At 37.8% G+C, this 22,724-nt stretch overlaps 1 protein-coding gene across 4 annotated transcripts in view; it reads left to right on the top strand.

Moving 5' to 3' along the window:
* Positions 1-22,724, top strand: part of SYNJ1 (synaptojanin 1) — a 91,737-nt gene that overhangs the window by 7,916 nt on the left and 61,097 nt on the right. For all 4 annotated transcript variants that reach the window (XM_045785522.2, XM_045785521.2, XM_045785520.2 and 1 more), the window contains exons 3-6: positions 12,850-12,936; positions 14,454-14,721; positions 17,837-18,062; positions 19,153-19,236. In XM_045785522.2, coding sequence (XP_045641478.1) covers positions 12,850-12,936; positions 14,454-14,721; positions 17,837-18,062; positions 19,153-19,236 — 665 coding nt within the window. The remainder of the gene's footprint in view (positions 1-12,849; positions 12,937-14,453; positions 14,722-17,836; positions 18,063-19,152; positions 19,237-22,724) is intronic.

Here is a 22,724-nt window from a genome sequence, read left to right as displayed (position 1 = left end):
AGAATTCTCAGGACTAGTACCAAAGAGGAGGCAGCTTCACAGAGGGTTTCAGAGATGTGCTGAGAGTTTCTTGTGAGATTTCAGCCGAGTACTGATCACTGCTGGTGTGCAAAGAAACTACCAAATGCAGGGAAAGAACCACCAAAAGGGAACAGGAAGAAAAATTCCTGGACCTCCCTCCAGGGCTGGGAATAGTTAAGTTGTCAGCAGCCAGAATGGAGAAATATTATAGTACTCCGGGAATTGGGTTGAATACTCAAAAGGATGTATTGCTTTAGCAGTGGGGCAGAGTAGCCCTAGATTAAAGGCTTCTGTGGTCCTATCTGACAAAGCTTAAAAGCAAGACCCAAAGGGATCAGACTGTTTCCAAATAACCTAATTTCTGAAAGACTTCACTATATCCTAGAACAAAGTTTAAGAATACAGGAAATACAAAATATATAACCATATATCCAGCATTCAACTCTGTAGCAAATTCGCAATGTCTGGCATTCAATTAAAAATTGCCATACATGCAAAGAATCAGGAAAACACACCCCATAATGAGGAGAAAAGTCAATCTGTAGAAACAGATGTTAAAATTAATAGTCAAGGAGGTGGTCTTGGGTGGCTCAGTCAGTTAAGCGTCCGACTCTTGATTTCAGCTCAGGTCATGATCTTGGGGTCATGAGATTGAGCCCCACATTGGGCTCTGCCCTGAATGTGGAATCTGCTTAAAATTCTCATTCCCTCTCCCTCTGCCCCTCCCACCAGCTCACATGCACGTTCTCTTTCAAAAAAACATTAATAAACAAGGACATTATAACAGCTGTTGTAAATATACTCCATATGTCCAAGAAGTAGAGGAAAGAATAAACATGTTAAGGAGAGACATGGGGGCCCCTGGGTGACTCGGTTGGGCATCTACCTTCTGCTCGGGTGGTGATCTCGGGGTCCTGGGATCGAGCCCCGTGTCAGGCTCTCTGCTGAGCAGGGAGTCTGGTTTTCCCTCTCCCTCTTCCTCTGTGTTCTTTCTCTAATAATAAATAAACAAATAAATACATAAATAAATACAATAAATCTTAAATAAAATCTTAAAGAGATAGGAAAAATGTGAAAGACCTAAATCAAATGGAAATAAAAATAACTTATCTGAAATGAAAAAAAAAAAACACTAATAGGGATTAATAGATTAGACACTGCATAATAAATGATTGGTGAATTTGAAGACATAATAATAGAAACTACTCAAAATGAAACACAGAAGACTAAAATCAATAAACAGAGCCATCAGTGGGCTGGGAAACAACTTCATATGGCCAAAAATATATGTGTAATTGGAATCCTAGAAGGAGGGGGTTGAAGCAAAAAAATATTTGAAGAAATAACAGCTGACACTTTTCCAAATTTGATGGAAACTATAAATCCACAGATCCAAGAAGCTAAATGAACCCCAAGCAGAAGAAACATGAAGCAAACTACACCAAACTGCATTATCAAATTGCTTAAAACCAGTGATTTGGAGAGAAATCTTAAAAACAGAATGAATCTTATAATTAAGTAAATTCCTAGCTAACTGTACATTAGTGCTCATTAGTGGTCTGTCCTTGGTCAACATTGGATCTATGTCTTTGGCTTATCTTGTTGAATGATTTCATCATTCTGTTGGAGAATGGATGGAAAGTATAGTTACCAGATTTGTAGATGTTGCAAAGTTGTGTGGGACTGATGCAGAGCTGGGTAGAATAATTACTTGTTTTGGCTGACACAATTGAAATCCAGCTTTTTCCAGCTGAGAGAATGGATTGGAACCTACAAAAGGAACATGCACGTCCTCTTGTGCTGGATCAAATTGAGTTTTGTGTGCTTTCCTGATTCAACTGCTGTGGCTGTAGAGATATCATAGGCAATTGGGATTGGGCCGATGACTAGCAAAATAAGGTAGAAATTACTATCATTGTCTGGGTTTCCATGATACCCCAACCTGTATGATGACTACACAGTATGGAAAGGTTGGAATAGATACTGGGTTGATAATCACATCGATCTCTGCATTCCCTCAAACCTGCTCTTCCTTCAGTCTTCCTTATCTTAGTGAATTGCAGTCCATCCACCTTGTTGTTTAAACCAGAAGTTAAGACTCATCCTCTACACCTCCTTCTCTCCAGCTTCAGATATACACTCTATTATCATGTCCAGTGTACTAAACCTTCTAATTTCATTGAGAATCCATGCAATTCACTGTTTTAGCTGGTTCTACCACTGTCTAGCCACTGTAGTCCCTTTCATGGACCATTACTATAGCCTCCTTAACTGTTCTTCCTGTTTCCACTCCCCTTACCCACTCTCTGGTCTTTTTAAAAACAATTTAGATCATACTATTTCCCTGATTAAGACCCTATCATGGTTGACCACTGAACTTGAAATCCAACCACTTTAAAATGATCTACATTAAATCATTGAGTCCCTGCCTCCCTCTTCCGTCTTAAGACTATTTTGCCTCCTAGTTTTCTGTGTTCCAAACACTTTGGCCTTCTAGTTCTGAATGTACCAAATTATTTCTGATCTCAGAGCCTTCACATATGCTGTTTCTTCTGCTCAATATTTATTTTAAAAAATTTATTCATGCATGTAGAAAAATACATAAATCATAAATGTAGAATGCGGTGAATTATTAGATTGAACATATCCATGTTACCACTGCCAGGTTGAGAAATAAACGTTATTACTAGCTCTCCAGAAGATTCCCTCACATTCCTCCCTGATTATTCTACCATGATGTGCAGAGATGATCACTGCCAGACTTCTTACATCATAGATTAGTTTTATCTGGTTTTTAACTTAACATAGATGAAATCATTTCATATATTCTATTGGGTCTAGCTTCTTTCTCTCAATGTTCTATATGGGAGATCATCCATGTTGTAGCAGGTGGCAGTAGGTCTCATTGTTATGTGGTATTCCATTGTATGAATATTCCAGTATTCTGTTGACATTTCTAATTCTTTCTGTTATAAATGACAGTAGTTAGGAACATTCTTATACATGTCTTTTGGTGCATGTATGTACACATTTCTGTTGGATATATTTTTAGGAATGGAATTGCTGGGTCATAGAGTATTTGTATGTTGCCTGGAATGTTTTTACCTCCACTCTTCATTTAGCTAACTTCCTGTTTATTCTTCAGGTTTCAACTTAAAGGTCACCTTTGCAGGCAGGCCTATCCTAACCATTGCTCTCCCCTCATAGTTTTACTATCATTTTGATTTTGCATTTGCATAGTTATATAATGACTGTCTTCCTAGTAGAAGGTATTAGGGCACTGACTTTTTTTATTCATAGAACTTTGCCAGGGTCCTGGTACATAGTAAGCATTCAGTAAATACTTGTTACATGAATGAGTGAAAGGTTATTATTATTTTGAAATGTTGCCAAGATTGGGACTTGCAGTTTATACAGAACATTAATTTGGATAGTTTAATGTCTTTCAGCTGGAATTTTAATTGTTTAATTATACAAAGAGAACCTTTTCCATTTAAAATAATTTTTCTTTTTATGTAGGATAAAATGGAAAGTGGCTTCACTGCCAGGTAGTTAGGTGATCTTGGATGAATCACTTAAACTCTTAGTTTTTTTCTTTTGAAAATGAGTAGCTTGTTTTGCACAATCTCTAGGATCCTCTGGCTAGAGGCTCTCTCATACTACACCAAAGTGCTACCTGTATGCAAATAAGCTGACCACAAACTGCAGTGCATGCAACCACAGGCAAATTGTGATTCTAGGAAGAGCATACTAATTTGTAAGAATGTTTTCACATTCTTAATGACTTTCTTTAGTTTGGTCTTCTGTATCAGCTGAAGAAAGACAGTTTGCTGCCCATCTGGAAGGTTTGAGCCACAGCAGAATGTTGACATTGGGAAGCAGGACCTTCATTAGGTAGCTTAATTGTTTAGTTTGAATTATTATTATTAGGATTTTATTTATTTATTTCAGAGAGAGAGGGAGAAAGTACAAGCAAGGGAGAGGGAGAAGCAGGCTCCCAGGGAGCCTGATGTGGGACGGATCCCAGGACCCTGGGATCGTGACCTGAGCTGAAGGCAGCTGCTTAACTGACTGAGCCACCCAGGGGCACCTGTTTAGTTTGAATTATTGTAATTATCAGAAGTTAGAGAAATTTACATTTAAACGTAATCCTCAATACCATTTAAGTTTAAAACAAATGACTTTGTAATTATCTGGTGATCTTAGGTAGTAAGTTAATTTTGTTTCTTTCTGTTCAGATGGTAGAGTTAGCAGTGCAAGTCTAATCACCAGTTATTCTGTTTAATAAGCCTCTGTTTTAGAATCACAATCATGAAAACCAAGAAGTAGGTATAGGATTATGTTTTCATATGACTTTGTAGAGATGATCTTATGCCTCATTATTTGCCTGAAATTCTAATTTGAGAAGAGAAAGTGTGATACCAATAATGCTGAATAATGCCAGTTACATCATATGATATAGTGCTATAAAAGCAAGTCACTTCAGCAAAGAGGGTGCTGAGTAACATGCTGGAAGACAATTAGTATATTAAATTTTGATAAAGACCAATTGGTATATTTATACTCTTGAGTGTTTTCTGTAGTCTGTAAACAGATCATCTCTACAGCTTCTATTTTCATTACTTTCCTCTTGCTTCAGTAGGAAACGTAGGTTAGGTCTACTTTCAGTGATGAATTTATTCAGTTAAAAAAACTTTGAAAGCAGCACAGAGCTAAAATACTTGAGTGAGTTAAGTCATCTGAATTAAGGTGTTGGATGTCACTACCTCATGGCTTAGTGTAGCTTTCAGTATTTCTCAACCTCTTCTGCGATGAGCCAGGGCCAGTTTGTTATTCTCCAAGGCTGTTTTCAACAGAGGAGGACACTAAAGCTAAGTTATTTAGGATGAATGTAAGGAAAACATTTATGACAGGGTACAGCAATATTTACTTTCCCTGGGGTTTCCTTTCTGGAATCGCAGAGTCTTCCTTCCCAATTTATTATGTATTTATCATTTGATGATTATATGATGGCTTTAGAGTGGGCTATGGGGTCATTCTTTTTCTTTTTTTTTTTTAAGATTTTATTTATTTGGGAGAGCGAGAGAGAGCGTGCATGCTCACGCATGTGCACGCAAGTAGGGGGAGGGGCAGAGGGCGAAGGAGAGAAAATCTCAAGCAGACTCCACACTGAGCACAGAGTCCTACACGGGGCTCGATCCCACAACCCTGAGATCGTGACCTGAGCTGAAATCAAGAGTCGGATGCTTAACCGCCACCCCGGCGCACTCTATGGGGTCATTCTAAAGGCAATAGGACTTACTGCTTCCTTTCAAGTTATGAAAGTCCCGATGTCCATTAACCTTTTGACTAGTATACCTCTGGTCTAGGGTAATTGAAGGAAAGTACCTCTCAGATTACTTAGAATTCCAGTAGCCTCTGCTTTCACTGTCCAGAGTTATCTTGTCTTCTCTTCTTTCTGAACTTACCCAGCATGCCACAGAATGTTGTCAGAATAAATTTTTTTTATCATTTGATTTTGGGAAATAGCAAATGTTCATCAAAGAAGAGAGAGTAGTGTCATTGACTCCATGTATCTGTCACCCAGCCTCAATGATTATCAACTCATGGATACTTGTGTTTATCTACATCCGTATCCACTAGTTCCCCCTCCCCATTTATTTTAAAGTAAATTCCAGATATCATGTAATTTCATCCATAAATATTTTTATAAGAATAAATGTTTATTGCACATATTTTATTTTGCTTTAAATTCTGTTCTGTGACCTTATTCATATTCACATATTCATTAGGATTAGAATCAGAGGACCTTCAGATTATCAGTTCTACGGGTGTGTGCTATGTTTAAAAATGTAATTATAGCTTTATGCTTAAGATAGCTGTATGTACTCAGGAACTGCATGTTTGCATTAGATGGAAAATTAAGAAAAAATTGAAGGCACAAGTGAATGGTAGCATTGGGTGTGATAAGAGAAGAGGTTTTCTTTTTAAAATAAGCCCTTGAGGAAGTTAGGTACTCTTGATCCCTGAGGTGTTAACAGCAGTAACTCTGGGAGCTGGGCTCTGCCTTACTTATGTTGAACAGGTGAGCCAAAGAGGTGCAGGCCTCCTTACCTGAACTGAGCTGCTAAAGGTCTGGGTGGTGGTTAGAAATCAGTAACTGGTAAAAAAAGAAAAGTCCGTTTATCCTAGCATCTTGTTTACTTAACAACATCAACATGAACAGGAGAAAAAAAAAAATACAGAACAGGCTGTTCCCCTCATTGAAAGCCCAGTAGATACCTTGAAAGACAGCCCCGGCAAGGAGTAACCTGAACTTCCGTATCACCATATCCCCTGAACTCTCATGTCCTCTCATTCTTTCACTCTGTTTTCCTCGGGGCTCTCCATACAGCCTACTATTGTGTAAACTCCATTAGTTTAAGCCCTGGTTAGAAATCATTTAACAAGGCCTGTCTTCCCCATCCCCACCTTCCCACTCCCACCCTCACACCACCAGAGGTGTCCACCGTAGATAGCATCACATTTGAAAATTTCCAGACATCACTGTGAGGAGTTGTTAAGCTTCAGAGCATTCAGATGCTACTGGTGGTAAGATGAAGTGTTTATCTTTTAATATATTATTTTAAAACTCACAAAACCTTCCCTTTTGTGCTACAACCTCTCAAATGTTTTTTGTCTATTAGATAAATACTTAATAGTCTCGGTGTTCAGCATCTCTGGTTAGGTTGATATTGTGTTGAGATAAAAAGAAATGAGGGGCGCCTGGGTGGGTCAGTCAGTTAAGTGTCCAACTCTTGATTTTGGCTCAGGTCATGGTCTCAGGGTTGTGAGATGGAGCCCTATATCGGGCTCCCCCCTCAGTGGGGGGTCTGCTTAAGATTCTGTCTCTCCTTTTCCCTTTCCCTCTGCTCCTCCCCACCCCCACTTGTGTGCACACATGCACGTATGTGCTCGCTCTCTCTCAAATAAATAAATAAATCTTTAAAAAGGAAAAGAAATGAGAAAATTTCTGTTGCTATTCGTATACAAGTGAATGAGGTATAAAATAATGAGAAGAAAGATTTACTTCCAGCACAATCAGGGAAAACTTCAGGAAGGAAGAGGCATTTTAGTTAGGTATTGAAGGATGGGTAATATTTGGAAACACAAAGATGACTATAAACGGTGTTCCAGATGGAAAGAACACTGTGAACAAAGGGAGAGGGAAAACAACGTGGAGCACACAGAAGGAGCCACTCGTTATTCATTTTTTGTTCATTTTGACTGCATTGTAGGATGCAAGGGGTAGGTATTAGGGAAAAGGAAAGATGGGGATGAGTGAGTGAACGATCTGTACGTTCTGTGTTTTATCTAAAGGTTATACACATTTTTTTAAAGTAGTATGGTTTTTTTTAATTTTAAATAATCTCTATATAGTAGTAGATTCCCAGATGATTTTCTAGAATTAAAAATTACCGGAGAAATAGGACAATAATTTAATTAAGTCTCTCCCTCTTACGTCATGTATTTCTCTTTATTTCATGGAGTTTCATAAAATAAGAGAATCGTTTCTCCATTACAAAATGTATGGGGGGATAACGTACTATAAGAGTTTATCTTAGTGCTATGTAGAGATAAAAGCTTCTTAATTTAGGAATATGAATGTGTATTTTTAAATTTTATTTTTGATGGTTACATTTAGTTTTTTAAAAAATTTGGAAACAGTGTCAAAGTTACAGAAAGGCTGAAGTTCAGTACAAAGAACTTTTCTCTGAATTATTTGAGAATAAGTTGCTGACCTGATGTCCCATCACCCACAAATACTGTTACTTATTTCCTACAAAGATTTGCTCCTTCATAACTACAATATAACCATAAAAAAGTTAACATTGTACATCTGTCTAATCCTTAGACTCCATTCAAGTTCACCAGTTGTCCCAATGACTCATAATAGCAGAAAGATTCAGTTCAGATTTGTCATTTTATTAGTTGTCATGCCTCTTTATTCCCTTTAAAACTGGAAAAGTTCTTCAGTCTTTGATGTTCATGACTTCACAACTTCTGAAGATGAAGGCTAGTTGTTTCGGAGAGTGTACCTCACTGTGGGTTTGTCTCATGGCTCCTCGTGCACAGGTTGAGGTTATATACCTCGGCAGGAATATTACAGTAGTGGTGCTGTGTCCTCTCCCTTGTATCCTGTCAAGGGGCACACTACTTTGACTTGTCCCATTACTGTTGGTGTTCACTCTGATTATTTGGTTAAGGTGGTCTCTGGCAGACTCCTTTTTCTCCTATAAGAAGAAGTGTTTTGAGGGCAGGTACTTCGAGAACATGTAAGCATCCACATTACTCATCGCCCTTCCGGTTATGGGCTTCTTCGGTGGACTGTAATCTGTTCCTATTATAATTTGTTTTGATGCTCAGATTGTTCCAGATTTCTCTAGTAGAAGCCCCTTGAAGCTGGCTTCTGTGTTTTTGTGACGTGGCTCCATTTTTCTTTGAGTACTCCCTTTCTGGCACAAGAATATGTTTCAGGCTCATCTTGTCCCTGCTCTTGCCCTGGAATCAGCCATTTCTCCAAGGAGTTCTTAACATTGGAGAAGGGTATTAGAAAGCAAGATCTGGGTGCTAGGTGTGGCCATTGCTATTGGAGTACTGCTGATCTCAGGCCCTGTTGGTGGATAGAGCTAAGGAGAATATGTTAATTATGTGTGAATATGTATATATGGTTATACACACCCACTTATATCCATGTCTTCCATTCTGTCTATCTAGAAAACTGTGAGTTCACATTGGTAACTCCAATTTCAATCAACGCTGCAGTCCCCATTCTAATTTTCTCTCTTTCCATATTTGCATTCTCATTCTCTGACAGTGAGGAATCTGGTTCCCATTATTCTGATCCTACCCCTCTATGATCAACCACTCTCTTGTTGCCACTGCAGCCTCCTCTATTGTATGGGTGCCCTCCTCTGCCCACAGGGGCTCCAACACCTTGCCCTGGGCTTCCTTCCAGTGCACCCTGCCCTCCCTACCCTGCCCAAGCTTCAACCTATCATACCAGGCCACTCCCAACATCCCTAGGTGGACACCACCCTCCTCATCCTACTCAGACTTCTCTTATCTCAGGCTGACCCTTTCCCCAAGTGGATGCCCTCTCTCCCTGCGTCTGGCTTCAAATCCATGCACAGGGCCATTGTTTTCACTCTGCCTGGTGTCTGACAGCCTCCAAAAGACCTCCCTCAATTCCACCCTAAACCTGTAAAGCATATATGGAAGAATGGGAAAACATCTACAGTCCTTTACATAAAAAATGTTTAGGAAGAAAACACTGTTTTCTCTTAGGAAATTGAAAGTGTCGAATTAAAATTGCATATGGCCATGAAATTTCATTCACAAATTCATTGAACATAAAATCTTTGAACTCCTGAGCGCCAGGCACTGAGCTAGGCCACTGGGGATAGAACAGTGAACTAGGCAAAATCCCTTCCCTCCTGAAGCTGTATTCTCTGACTCAGGCTGTTGAAGCTTAGACAAGTTAGTAACAAATTGATAACCTTTCTAAGCCTATTTCCTCATGTCAGATGGAAATAGTTGTAATTTTGCCCATGGGATTGTTGTGAAAATTGAATAATGTGTGTTAGTTACTGTCATAATCATCACAGAAACAATATATAGATACCTCAGCTGAAACATCATTCATCACTCTAAAACTTATTTTAAAATTTCATTCAATAGTTTGAGGAGAAAGCAAAAAATTCCTTGGAAGTAAAATGATATCTACTCCTCAAATTATTTTTCCTTTCCTTTAGCATACTTTTATCTAAGAATAGGCCCTTTAGTTGAAATTGTTTGCTCGTGTGTATGTGTGTGTGTGTGTGTGTGTGTGTTTCCTGAGTCTTAGAATATAATATAAAAGTGTAAATAAGTGTAAATAAGCAGCATGACCTTTATTGTCATGTTTGAATCAGATGACAGTTTCATAGATGGGTGTTTCATAGATGGGCCTGAGAGATATGACTTATTCATATATTTGAACACAGTTAATGAAAAGACAATTATTATATATTATCAGAAGAGAGACCATTTTGTTGCATGGTAATTTAAGTTATAAAATGACTTTTTTTTGTTTTTAAGGGAAGGTGATGGCTTAATATTAAAAATACATTTTCTTTTTAATCTTACTGGCTGCTGGTATTTGAACCTAAATAATGATTGCTGCTGAAACTGATACATCTAGTAATATCTATATTACCATATTAGCAATTGTATTTAAATACATAAAACATGTAACCTCTAAAACTCTAATAATTTGCGCTGGAAGCCATGACTTTCGTCATCAGAGATATAACAAGTCTCTAACGTTTGCTTTAATGTACACGTGGTACTCTTAATGAGGCAGTATTTCAGGACAGGCAATCCTGATTTACTTTACAAAATATAATTAAAATTAATGTTGTGACATTTTATATTTGTGTCGCTTGTCATTTAATGTTAGGAGTAACTGTTATTTAAGCATATGGTGTAATAAGAAGAAGAACTCTAAGAATGCAGAATAAAATACAAAACCCTATAATTTTAATGGCATGAGCTAATTGAGTGATTAATTGAGTAATAAGCTTTAGCCTGTTCTGCCAGCTAGCGGAGCACAACGCATTCCAAAGCAGAAGTGGGTTAACTAGGAAGAAGGCTTATGAGTAGATGGTCTGAAAAGAGGTGAAGCAGGCAGGGAAGATGAGATGGTCTGTAGAACCCTGGAGAAGAGCTCGGGTGGGGGTGGGGGTAGGAAAAGTTCTCTAATACAAAGTACTAAAGAGTATTAAGCAAACCAGTATGCTGAGAAGATAGCCCTTTTGTTGGCCATAAAGACTGACAGGAAGTGGGAAGGCTGTAAGGATCTAATAATACGCTTTTTTTTTTTTCTAAGATTCTCTGTATTTATTAGAGAGCACAAGCTGGGGGGGGGAGGGGCAGAGGGAGAGGGAAAAGCAGACTCCCCACTGATCAGGAAGCTCAGTGGGGCAGGGCTTGATCCCAGGACCCTGAGATCCTGACCTGAGCCAAAGGCAGACGCTTAGCCTACTGAGCCACCCAGGGATCCCATAACATGCTTTTCTCATGTGGAACATATACTATTGCCAAAATATACTGTAATTCTATATAGTAGATGAAGGAGGAAAGGAGAAAGGGGACGGGGGGCAAGAGATTAGGGTAAATAAGGAGTGAACTACTCAGCTAGGAGGTGAATTGGGGGGTGTGGGATGGAGAGTGGAAAGGGAGAACAGTAGAGAAGAAAAGAAACAGAAGAGAAAGGACAGAATGAGAAAGAGCATCATACCTTTCTGGATTTGTAGACTTTAGAATTATTTGGAATTGTCCATTGAGATACTAGCTGTGGCTTATATTTCTTTGGAGTTTTTTGGGTCAAATTTTTAACAAGTGTATTTGCTAAGAATTAAAAAGAGTTTTCCTTTAAAGTTTCAGGATTGTTTTTGTTTTTCAATAAAGCAACCACAACAGCCTGACCTAGGAATATGATTCTGTGGGTTATATTCATCAACAAGATAACATTAACTTTATAGCGGAAGAAATGAAATTGAGACAAAGGCCAAACTGAAGATTTCCTTTCCTACGCTAAACTCTGTTGTCAAGTGTTGCCATTGGCTTTTATCATTTCAACATTTGTCATCTTCTCTCTTACAAGCACTATTCTAAATATCAGGGATAAAAAGATGCATAGGACAATGTTCCTGCCTTCAAGGATCAGGCTGGTTAATGGGAAAGACAAGTGATGGGTCTATATAAAATGTGTTGGCAACATGAAGAGGGAGCTCTGTGAAAGAACTGTGCCCGAGAGGTAAAGAAAGGTTTCTAGAAAGTGACCTTGTGCGATGTTTATATAAGGTGAAGGTTAGGTGGAGCCTTGCAGGCAGAAGGCTAGATTGTTGTGCAAAGGTGCAGGGGTGTAAAGACCGTGTTTGGGCAGTTAGGGGCAGTTTAATGTGATGAGAGTATAGAACGCAGAGGGTGGGAGAGAGAAGGGAGTAATGAAAAATGAAGCAGAAAGAGGAGGTTGAGTCCAGATTCTGAAAGATTGCTGGTAAAGGAGTTGGATGTTGTCCACTAGGGGTATGATAACCCAGGGTAGTGCTGGTAGTAGACGTGGGCAAACAGATAAGTGGGACAGAGAAGAACATTCAAAAACAACCTCCAGGGACGCCTGGGTGGCGCAGCCGTTAAGCGTCTGCCTTCGGCTCAGGGCGTGATCCTGGCGTTAGGGGATCGAGCCCCACATCAGGCTCCTCTGCTATGAGCCTGCTTCTTCCTCTCCCACTCCCCCTGCTTGTGTTCCCTCTCTCACTGGCTGTCTCTATCTCTGTCAAATAAATAAATAAAATCTTAAAAAAAAAAAAAAACAACCTCCAAACATTATTATGAGTATTATTCAGGGCAGTACTTCAGATCATTGGGAAAGGCTGGATTAATTCATCAATGGTGCTGGAACAATTTGTTGACTCTTTGAGAAGGACAATTAAGTTACTAGTTGAGAAAATATTTTATGGGATACATTTATGTTAATGTCAGATTTAGGGGTGTCTGGGTGGCTCAGTTGGTTGAGCATCCTACTCTTGATCTCAGCTCAGGTCTTGATCTCCGGTTGTGAATTCAAGCCCTGTGTTAGGTTCCAAACTGGGTGTGGAGCCTACTTAAAAAAAAAAAAAAGGAGAAGAAGAAAGAATATCAGATTTAGATTTAGGAGCTTTTGTTTGAGACTCTGGCTTTATAGCTAAATAAAATCTGATATTTAAGGCCGTTTTTCTTATGCTGAAAAAAATTTTTTTGTAGCATCTGCGGAAAAAGAGGCAATCAAGGGGACATACTCCAAAGTACTGGATGCATATGGACTCTTAGGTGTTTTACGATTAAATCTTGGTAAGTTCATTGTTCCGTATAATTAGTCTTTTCATTTCGATTTTTTTAATTCTAAGGATTTGAGAGAGAGACTGCGTATCTATCATTTCATACTCCATATTTGAGCTAAAAGCATGGTAACATCTTTTAAACCCTAATTATGCTCATCTTGGGAAAGTGTTGGTTGAAAAGCCAGGCTACATACTCAGGCTCTTGTGATATTAAGTTCCAGAGTCATTGTCCTATTTAAAACATTTTAAGATTGGTATCAGTTGTCAAAAGAGGAAATGAGGGTATTGCCCTGTTTTTTTTTTTTTTTTTTTTTGGTTCCATTTGTTTGTTTGTTTCAGTGCTTTAGGAAAAGAGCCACACTCCTTGCTCTGGTTTATAGTGGAAAGGACATCTGCTTTGTATTTAAAAGGTCTCAGATTCAGTCTGTCTCTGCCACTTAATGTCACTATGGGCTGCAGAGAAACCTTTGTGATTACCAGTTTGTCTGTAACAGCGTGGCCCAAGGCCTGGTACCAGTCCATGATTCATTTTGTTACTGGTCAGTAATGAGATGATGAGCTCGCACCATCATGCAGACCAACACATGGCTGCCATCGTTGATAAAGTCTTACTATGAAAAAAAAAGGCAGCTAAACTAAACAGTGAATTTAGTGAGGTAATTGATTTCCATTCTGGAACAAGCACCTTTCTCACTGTGACAGTTCACGGGCCATACTTTGAGGAGGACTGGTGTGTAAAGTGGAGATTTGTCATTTGTTATGAATCTATCACATGTAAAGCACTGTGCCTAGGTGCTTAACCAGGGCTGTCTCAGGGAACCCTCACAGGCCAGTGAGGTTTATTTTCATCCTGGTTTATGAAGGAGCATATCTGAGGTTGGTTATGTTAACACACTGAAGTTGGTCTACATAATGAGTGGTGGAGCCAAGATTCAGGGCCGTGTCTGCCTGTTCGGAGCCCATTGTCAAAGTACACCACCGCTGAATTTGGCCTTCATGCTAATTTCATAGGATTTTTGTCAAAGTTAGTGAAAAATCTCTATGAAAGTTTTTGTAAACCAAATTGCTTTGTAAATTGTTAGCAGGGGCTTTCTGTTCATGTGTCAGCAGCGGCAGCTCACGTTTATATTTTTCCTTTTTTTTTCAACTGTGCTATTTACAAAGAACTCCCACATTTATTGTCTTATCTGAATTTCCTGACAATCATAAAAGAAAGCTGGGGAAGATAACACACATATATTTTTTTTACTTGATATCCTCAGATTGAGTAGAGGAATGATTTCATCAATATGAGATATTCTGGTAATGTTTAAATGCTTCATTATACTAAATGTGCTTAAGCAAGGATTTTTTTTTTCAACTTTTGCCAAAAATCCAATTGTAAATATAAACATGTCCATGTCAGTTTAAAATAACCATGCTGTCAGATTTAAAAAGTTGGAGACATGACAAGAAAGTTGGAAGAAACTTTGAATAATTTGAAAAATATTGGGACTTTTCATCCAATTAATTCTTTGGTTTATGCAGGTGATACCATGTTACATTATCTGGTCCTGGTCACCGGATGTATGTCTGTTGGAAAAATTCAAGAATCTGAAGTTTTCCGAGTTACTTCTACTGAATTTATATCACTACGAATTGATTCTTCAGATGAGGATCGCATTTCAGAAGTGCGAAAAGTTTTGAATTCAGGGAACTTTTATTTTGCATGGTCTGCATCTGGAATCAGTTTAGATCTGAGTCTTAATGCACATCGTAGCATGCAAGAACACACAACTGATAATAGATTTTTCTGGTGAGTTTGTGTACGTTTTTTTCCTTTTGTAATCATGTGCTTGCCGTGCAATAATTTGATATGGGGCATAGCATGTTCATCGGTTATTTGCAGAGAGAACAGGGATGGGCACTGCTGATAGAGCACACCACTGTCCTGCTCCAGAATCCTCAGCAGAGCATAGTAGGCATCCAGGGTCAGCTTATTGAAGTTCTCATGTGACACGAAACCCATTTGCTCTCCTTGATCTAGACTGACCTTTCATTTCTGAAATATAAGATACTTATTTTAAAATTAAGAATTAATATATAAAGGATTTGACTATTCATAAATTACATGTAATAGTTGTTGTTAGATTCCCAAAGTCCAAAAAAAAAAAAAAAGTAAAATAAAATTAAGAATGAATTAGTTGTAATCAAATTGTGTTACTCGTATTTACTGTTCTTAGTTTTGAGATCTTGTCTCTGGCAGCACTGCTTTTCTAAGACCACATTGCCTTATTATTTTTAAAGGTTATAGGTGGATAATCCTGATTCAAGAGCAATAGACTATGAAGAAGTGTCATACTAGGGTAAAGTTTAGTGCTATAATAAAGTAAGACTTAAGTAGGTAACTAATATATTTCATGATCATGCATAAATGTGCTATACTGTAAGTATGCACGAAGGGTAAGTGTATGTGACTATAAATAGTACTGCTTTATTGGAGCTGACCGGATTTCTAGTATAGTGCTTCTCTTGTCCACAGCCGGCATTGCTGTTGACTTTTTTCCTTCACGTCATGTAGCAATTATATTTCTTTATGTTTCCATGTTATAAGGCCAAAGTTCAGGACTCCCTGCTCTTGGGTATCCCTTAGTAGGTCAGATTCAAGGTGTTCCTCCTGTATATATTTTTCCCTCCCCCTTGCACCATCTACCTATGGTCCTTGAGTAGCACATTCGGTCCGACCCATCTGCCCTGGGTGTCAGAGGGCTCAAAATCAACAACAGTTAGGATAAGAAACTAATTTTAGAGGAAACTTTGTAGCTAACACAGAAGTTTTTTGGCCCAGCATAGTAGCATGGAGGAGAAACAAGGGCAGAATGAAAAAAGACTCCAGTGCACTGTAGTCAGAGACTTGGAGCCTCACAAAGCAGGAGACGATGGAGGGGTGGGGAAGGAAGTGTTAACAGGGCAGATGAGTGGACATAGAGTCCCGGCTGCTCATGTCAGCCCCACACTTTTTCTGATGGAAGAGACATCGAAATCCCTGAAAATTTGAGGTGGTACAGCTGGACCAGGCAGCTGACCTTACTTTCTTTTCTCCCCCATCCTGGTCATTCTTAGCCCAAATTCCTTAGATTAAGGGATAAACGTTTTCCTGCCATAATTAGAAGTTTAAGCAGGTGCAGATGCATTGGCTCAATGATCAGCAAGTAAACACATTTGCTACGTTTATCCAGTAGGATTTATTTATTTATTTATTTCAACTAAGGGTGGAGGTGGCAACAAGTTTAGGTATCATTGAGGGAGTTTATCTAATAGGAGACAGGTTGAACAAAAGGAGACTAAAACACCAAAAATGAGTTTCGGTATTTTTATACTTTGTACAATTTTGCTAGGGATTGGCCTTCTTGAGCTTCACTTTTGCATAGAAAAATGAAAGCTTTATGAATTTACTATGCATACTCTTGTAGCTTAGTAGAAATATTTTCCAGGATACAGCCAAGTAAGTTTTGTTGCCAGTCACAAACACCTATCACAAAAACCCAAGTCATTTTATTCCATTGGGGATTTGAAGCTGCTGCCAGTTGAGAGTTGTTTATAAATTTAAATAGAATTAAAACAGCAACACATTGACAGCACAGAAAAATGAAAACTGATGGCAGAGGGAGAAACTCTATCTGAACAAATGCATAGGATCCCACTTGTATCTAAATGGGGACAAGTAGGTTGCTTATACCTCTGCCATGACATGGGACTCACTGTGGTGTCTGGACATACAGGGTCACAGCCAGTTTGAATTTTGCCGCTGATCAACGTAGGTAATAGTAGAGTATGGAAGCTCAAGTCGTATTTTGAAAATACATAATGGCCATAGGATTCAGTGGTAGTCCAGTAGTAATCTCACCATTCATTTGCATTACGCTTTCTTGCTGGATGGTTTATCAGAACTGCTCGCCACCACCATCTGTTTTATCTCTACTGCAGCCTATACCCTGTGGAGAAGGGCTGGGCAGCTGCTGGTCTAGCAGTAGTGCTGTGTATTAATGACTAAGACAGCAAGATAGTGCAGAGTACTTAAGAAAAAATTTCTGCCTAAAACAGAAGAGTTTGAAACCTCAAAGAACCAAGCTTCAGTATTATAGAAAATTCACTTTTATAACACTTTGTTAACTGAAAAGACCAGCCAGAAAGTTTTTCTGCACAGTGTATTTTCCTTGGTGATCAGTTGGTTGGGAGATCCCACATGCTTTCTTTGGAGTACTAAGGTTCCAGTCAAGAGCCCAGAAGAGGCAGTCAGCGGGATGAGAAGGTGGCCAACCCAGCAGGACTCCAGCCCCTATCCTTGCTTTAGCCATAGTGACTCTGCTGTGATGTGTTTCCTAATCATTGGGCTTCTGTGTGTTTATTTGAGTAAAACTTTTTGCTCCAGAAAAGTTTGGAAACCAGGTCCCCTCTGTTACCTAGAATGCTAAACTATTTGGAATAATGGAAAACTCTAGACATGTATTAATATGGTAGCTACTAGTTCAATTGGCTTTTTAAGTTAAAATCAATTAAAATAGAGCCTTATTAAAGTGGAGCGTTAAGAGTAGAGCTTTATAAAGTGGGGTGGGGATATGTGTATGAAATCCTTTTTTTGGGGATAAGGTTATGTATATACATTATATAAAAAGAAGGCAGAATGGGGCACAGATACTAAAAACATAAAAGATATGCTTCTTTTCTATAGACCATAGGTCATATGCCAAAGGATTGAATTTAATAGCCTTCTCTTCTGATTCCTAGCATAGTAAATGTAAATGAATTGACTTATTTGTAGGGCCTTTTAATTGAATAGCGTTAAATTAATGTTTCAGGAACACTGTTTTAAAACTTATGCTATGTTATCTGGTACTCAGTAAGCTAATGAGTTATTTTTTTTCTGTTAGGAATCAGTCTTTGCACTTGCATCTCAAGCACTATGGTGTGAATTGTGATGACTGGTTATTACGCCTCATGTGTGGGGGAGTAGAAATCAGAACAATTTATGCTGCTCATAAGCAGGCAAAGGCTTGCCTCATATCCAGACTCAGCTGTGAACGAGCTGGGACCAGGTTTAATGTCCGGGGAACAAATGATGACGGTCACGTCGCTAATTTTGTAGAAACAGAACAGGTATATAGTGTTTTATATTGCTTAATTCATGTATTAGATGAGAGACCCAGAAAATAATAGAGCCACAGATTTCAATTTGATTCAGAACTCCTTTTCACATCTGTAATGTCATTTTGTGGTTGTTCTTGGCTACTTACTGGCCTTAAGGAAGGCTTTCCTGAAACAAACTTATTTATAAACAAACTTAGGTATGGCTCTTCAAATGAATAACAAGATTTTTACTAATTAGCATGATGTTGTCAATGCTATACATTTTGGTATTGAATTTAAAAATTTTCAATTGTAGAGCTAGACAACTTAATAAAAGTGTTTTTGTTTTCTGAAATTAAATCAAACCCAGCTCTTAAAGGTAGATATATATGCCATCTAAAATTAACTTATGGCATTTGCAGTCAGAGAAAGACAAATACCATATGATTTCATGCATATGCGGAATTTAAGAAACAAAATGAACAAAGAAAAAGGCGAGACAAAGAAGAGACTTTTAAATGCAGAGAACAAACAGATGGTTACCAGAGGGGAGGTGGATGGGGGAAATAGATAAAGGGGATGAAATAGATAAAGGGAATTAAGAGTACACTTATCTTGATGAGCACTGAGAAATGTATAGAATTGTTGAATCATTATATTGTACAACTGGAACTAATTACCACTGTATGTTAATTATACTTGAATTAAAAAAAATTTATGACATTTTGGCTCTGATGCTATAGAATTGAAATTCAGGCTATATTCTCAGTTCAGTTCTTCAAATTAGTTTTTGAAAAGCATTTTAAAAACTAGAGAAAATATTAAATATAAGGTATGTGTGTAAAATATTGAGATTCAGAAGGCATTCCTTTTTAAAAGTTGTGATTCGTATGCTTATGTTTTTACTATTTTTTTGGTTAATATACAGAAAAACTGTTACTAATTAAAAGAAAGTCAAACTTATTTAGTCGCCTCTTCTGGATATTTTGTTAAGACAATTATATGTGAGAGACTGGTTCATAAGATAAAACTAGCAGGCAACAGATGCTAGCAAATTTGTCTTTGTCATGTAGAGGTAATAACTTTGCGGAAATATTTTATATGTGATTTTTCTCTGTAGGTTGTGTACTTAGATGACTCTGTTTCTTCTTTCATACAAATCCGGGGATCTGTTCCATTGTTCTGGGAGCAACCAGGGTTGCAGGTATCTGTGTAACATTGTTTTGTCTTGTGTTTTCTCTTGAATATTTTCCACATTTTCTAAACTTTGAGGATAGTTCATTAGTTCATTGGATAGTGCTGTTACTCAGTTTAGTAATATTAGCTAGATTCACAAATGATGGTCTAAATACAAGAGTTCGTGGAATTGTCTTAGATATTTTTCATTTAATGTTCTTTCAAATGTCCATAGAAATTCAACTACCGTATTTAATATTAAAATTTTGATATTTCCATAGCACTTGATATTCATTGTTTCATATTTACTATCTCAGTATCTTAATATATAACAGTATCTTAATATATAACTTCTACCTAAGTCTTTAGGTGGAAGAATGTAGTAGTTAAAAAAAAAAAAGGCAGGGGATGGCTCCTGAAACCAGACTTTTCAGTTTGGATCCTTACTCTGCCACTACTGGCTATGTGACCTTGGGCAATTGCTTATCTGTAAAAGGAGAATAATAATATTAGTAGTTCCTGTTCATAGGGTTGTAAAGATAAAATAAAAAGTACTAAGACCAATGCCTGGTACCCACGGGCAGCTCTGTGTAAAGGCTAGCTTTTGTTGTTATTAATAATACATCTGCTGCTAGAATTTTACTTTATAATTTGTAGTGATTTTACTATGTTTATCTTTAATATGTTCTCTGGCTTGCTTTCTGATTTTTTTTAACTTTGTTGATATAAACATCTAATCTTTAAAATAATAGATTTTTTTCATGTAAGTTCATAATATTAGATTGCCTGTAATAGCGTGATTTTGCATTTTATTTTTATTCAAAAATCTTTAGTCCCTAAAGTATACGTTACTTTCATTTTAGACTTCTTGTATGTATTGTCTAGTAAGTTTCATGCCTTAACCTATAATACTGAGAATATGGACAGAATAAAATCTTGCCTCCTTTTAGTTCCCAGCTGCATCTCTTAGTTTAGGACGCCTGTTGTGAGGAAAGATTGCAGACCGCTTGAACCTTTGCAATTCTGCAATTTATGTAAGACAGGCCAAGAATTAACAAGGATTAAAAGCAGTTACAATTCCTGAGTTCTTATCAAGAATTTTGACTTATGCAAGTTTTCTCTTTGGCACGCAGGGGTAACAAGTAGATATATCTCTCCCCAAGTCTCTTTTGGAAGAGAATCCCAACCCTAGTCCACTTCTTTGTGATCCAGAGAAGGGTGTTTGGAATGTTGGCTAAGAACATTCCTAAAGCCTTGTTTTGATGCAAGGTGAATGCTTTTGCTTTAGAAACAGGGGAGTGTAAGAAATGGTAATAACCTATTTATGGGCCCTCTGTTAGCTGCTCTCTATGATATTTTATTAGAAGTTCAGAATTACAGTGTTTGATTATTCAATATAGTTAGATCGTAAGTATTAACCTTGAGGGATCCTCCTTGGGTGAGGCCACCCTCCTCCCTCCTGCTGTGTTCTGTGGCTGGCCCACATAGTCTGTCTCGCCAATGTCATATTGTTTAAGGGCTGAAAACTATGGATTTTAAAATCATGCATTTCTTAATAAAGACATTGAGACAGTCCAATAATTCTGCTAAATTTTCATGGAGCTGGCCTATTGTTGTCATTGGTTAAGGATTGACTAAGTGGTTCTCAATTATTTAGCTTAGTAGTTTTTAAAGTCCGCTTTTCTTTGAACAGGAATGGATTAGTTTCATAAGGATCTTTTACAGGAAAACATTTTCCCCATCATTCTTAGAATAGGTAATAGAGGAATGAAAATATTTCATCAATTTTTAAAAACTGAAAAATATTCATTTTTAAAAATACAAAATACCAAGTCCGTAAATTAATTTCCCCTTAGAAGACAAAGAAGGGCTTTTGACAGGGGGTGGTTGAAATTGATTGTTAGGTATCCTATGTATTCTCAGGACTGGAATTGATTTTAGAGTTCCTTGACGCTAGTGTTACATAGCGAGATGTCCCACTTCAGAAGGCACAGACAGAGAATCCTTAGTTGTCCCTTCACTTGCCTCTTATCCTCCACAGTTAATTTCTCTGAGGTTTTTTTAATTGTAAGATTTTGAAGGAATCCTCTGAGGGGATTTTAAAAGACAGATTCATGGCCTCAACTTCACATCAGCTGAAATAGAATCTCTTGGAATGGGACCAGAAATCTGTATTTTTAACCAAGTCCCCTACCATTCACATTTGAGAACTTCTGTGTACCTGATGCTATTCTATTGACCTCGAAGCATCTCCAACCCCATCTGCTCCTACAGCCAGTCCTGAGCCAGCAAAGGTAGCTCTGTGACACTTAGCCCAGTGTTCTCCTAGGCGCTGGGACTCTGCCTTGCTTTCACTTCCCACTCCTGTTATCCCAGTTAGGGTCTTCCTCATTTCTTCTTGCCTGGAAGACTCACAGTTTTCTAACCAGTCGCCTCCCAGCTCTCTGGCAGTTCTTCCCGCTTTTGAAATACTATGCTCATCAGATCTATGAGGCGCCCTTTTCTTCACGATCTGCTTTCTTCTGCCTATCCAACTTCATGCCTTGCTGTCTTCTAACAAGTATCCTCTGCTCCCCAAATTAATGTTTGCCCTCCTTCAGTATAGCCCACTCAGATCTCCTTGAATGGATTCAGTCCCTCCTCCACACTGATCTCTTCATTAAATACTGAAGTTCCTCCAATGTGTATTACTCTATACTGGGTGTATAGCGTTGTATACTATGCGAGATTCAGACTATAGTGATGCTTCAGAGAACGCTTACCATCTGTTTGGGGAGTCAGGCCTTTTACAGAAAAGGTAAATGTCAATATGAATTAATTTAAGGACTTACTAGGAGTTGTCATAAGGTGCTACACAGGTAAGGATGATACTTTAAGTGGTGGCAACTCATTCATTTTACTTATGACTTCCTTTCTCAGAAATTATTTTTTTAACATTTACAATTTATACTATTACTCTGACATTATGTTACAGCTTATATTAACCTTAAAAGATGGTAAGCATCATCAGATCTATGACTAGTATAATGCTGCACACTCAATTTTTGGTCACATTAAAGTTTTAGAAATATGTAAACATGAAGCAATTGTATTGATGGAAAATGATGTTCCATACCACCCTATTAAATTATTGTTAAAAGATATCTTTGGTACAACTTTTTAAAAAATTGGATAAATTTATGGTTATTTAAAGCCTTAAAACTTTCTAGAGTACTACATTGATTGAATTTAATATAAGAGCTCTTTTATTATAGAATTCTGTTTTAGGCAGTTGTCCTAAAACCTCATTGAGTAAAAAAAACAGTGTAGTTTAACCAATATGTTAACTATAAGAGTTATGCTGTATAGCTAGTTGTGTGTCGAAGACCAAGGTGATAGGGAACAACCACAGCCATTGCTTGAAAAACAGAACTTGTATTTTTTTACCTTCTTGACAGTTGGCAGTACTACTTAAAATAAATATTAATCGGTAGAAAAATGCTAAGTCTTGGACTTTTATAGAGTTATAGGCAATTA

This window comes from Ursus americanus, chromosome 4 (assembly GCF_024610735.1).
Source record: "Ursus americanus isolate L20-20 chromosome 4, mUrsAme1.1.p, whole genome shotgun sequence".
NCBI lineage: Eukaryota > Metazoa > Chordata > Mammalia > Carnivora > Ursidae > Ursus > Ursus americanus.
The sequence above is the reverse complement of the archived record's forward strand: the minus strand, read 5'-3'. Positions and strand labels throughout refer to the sequence as shown.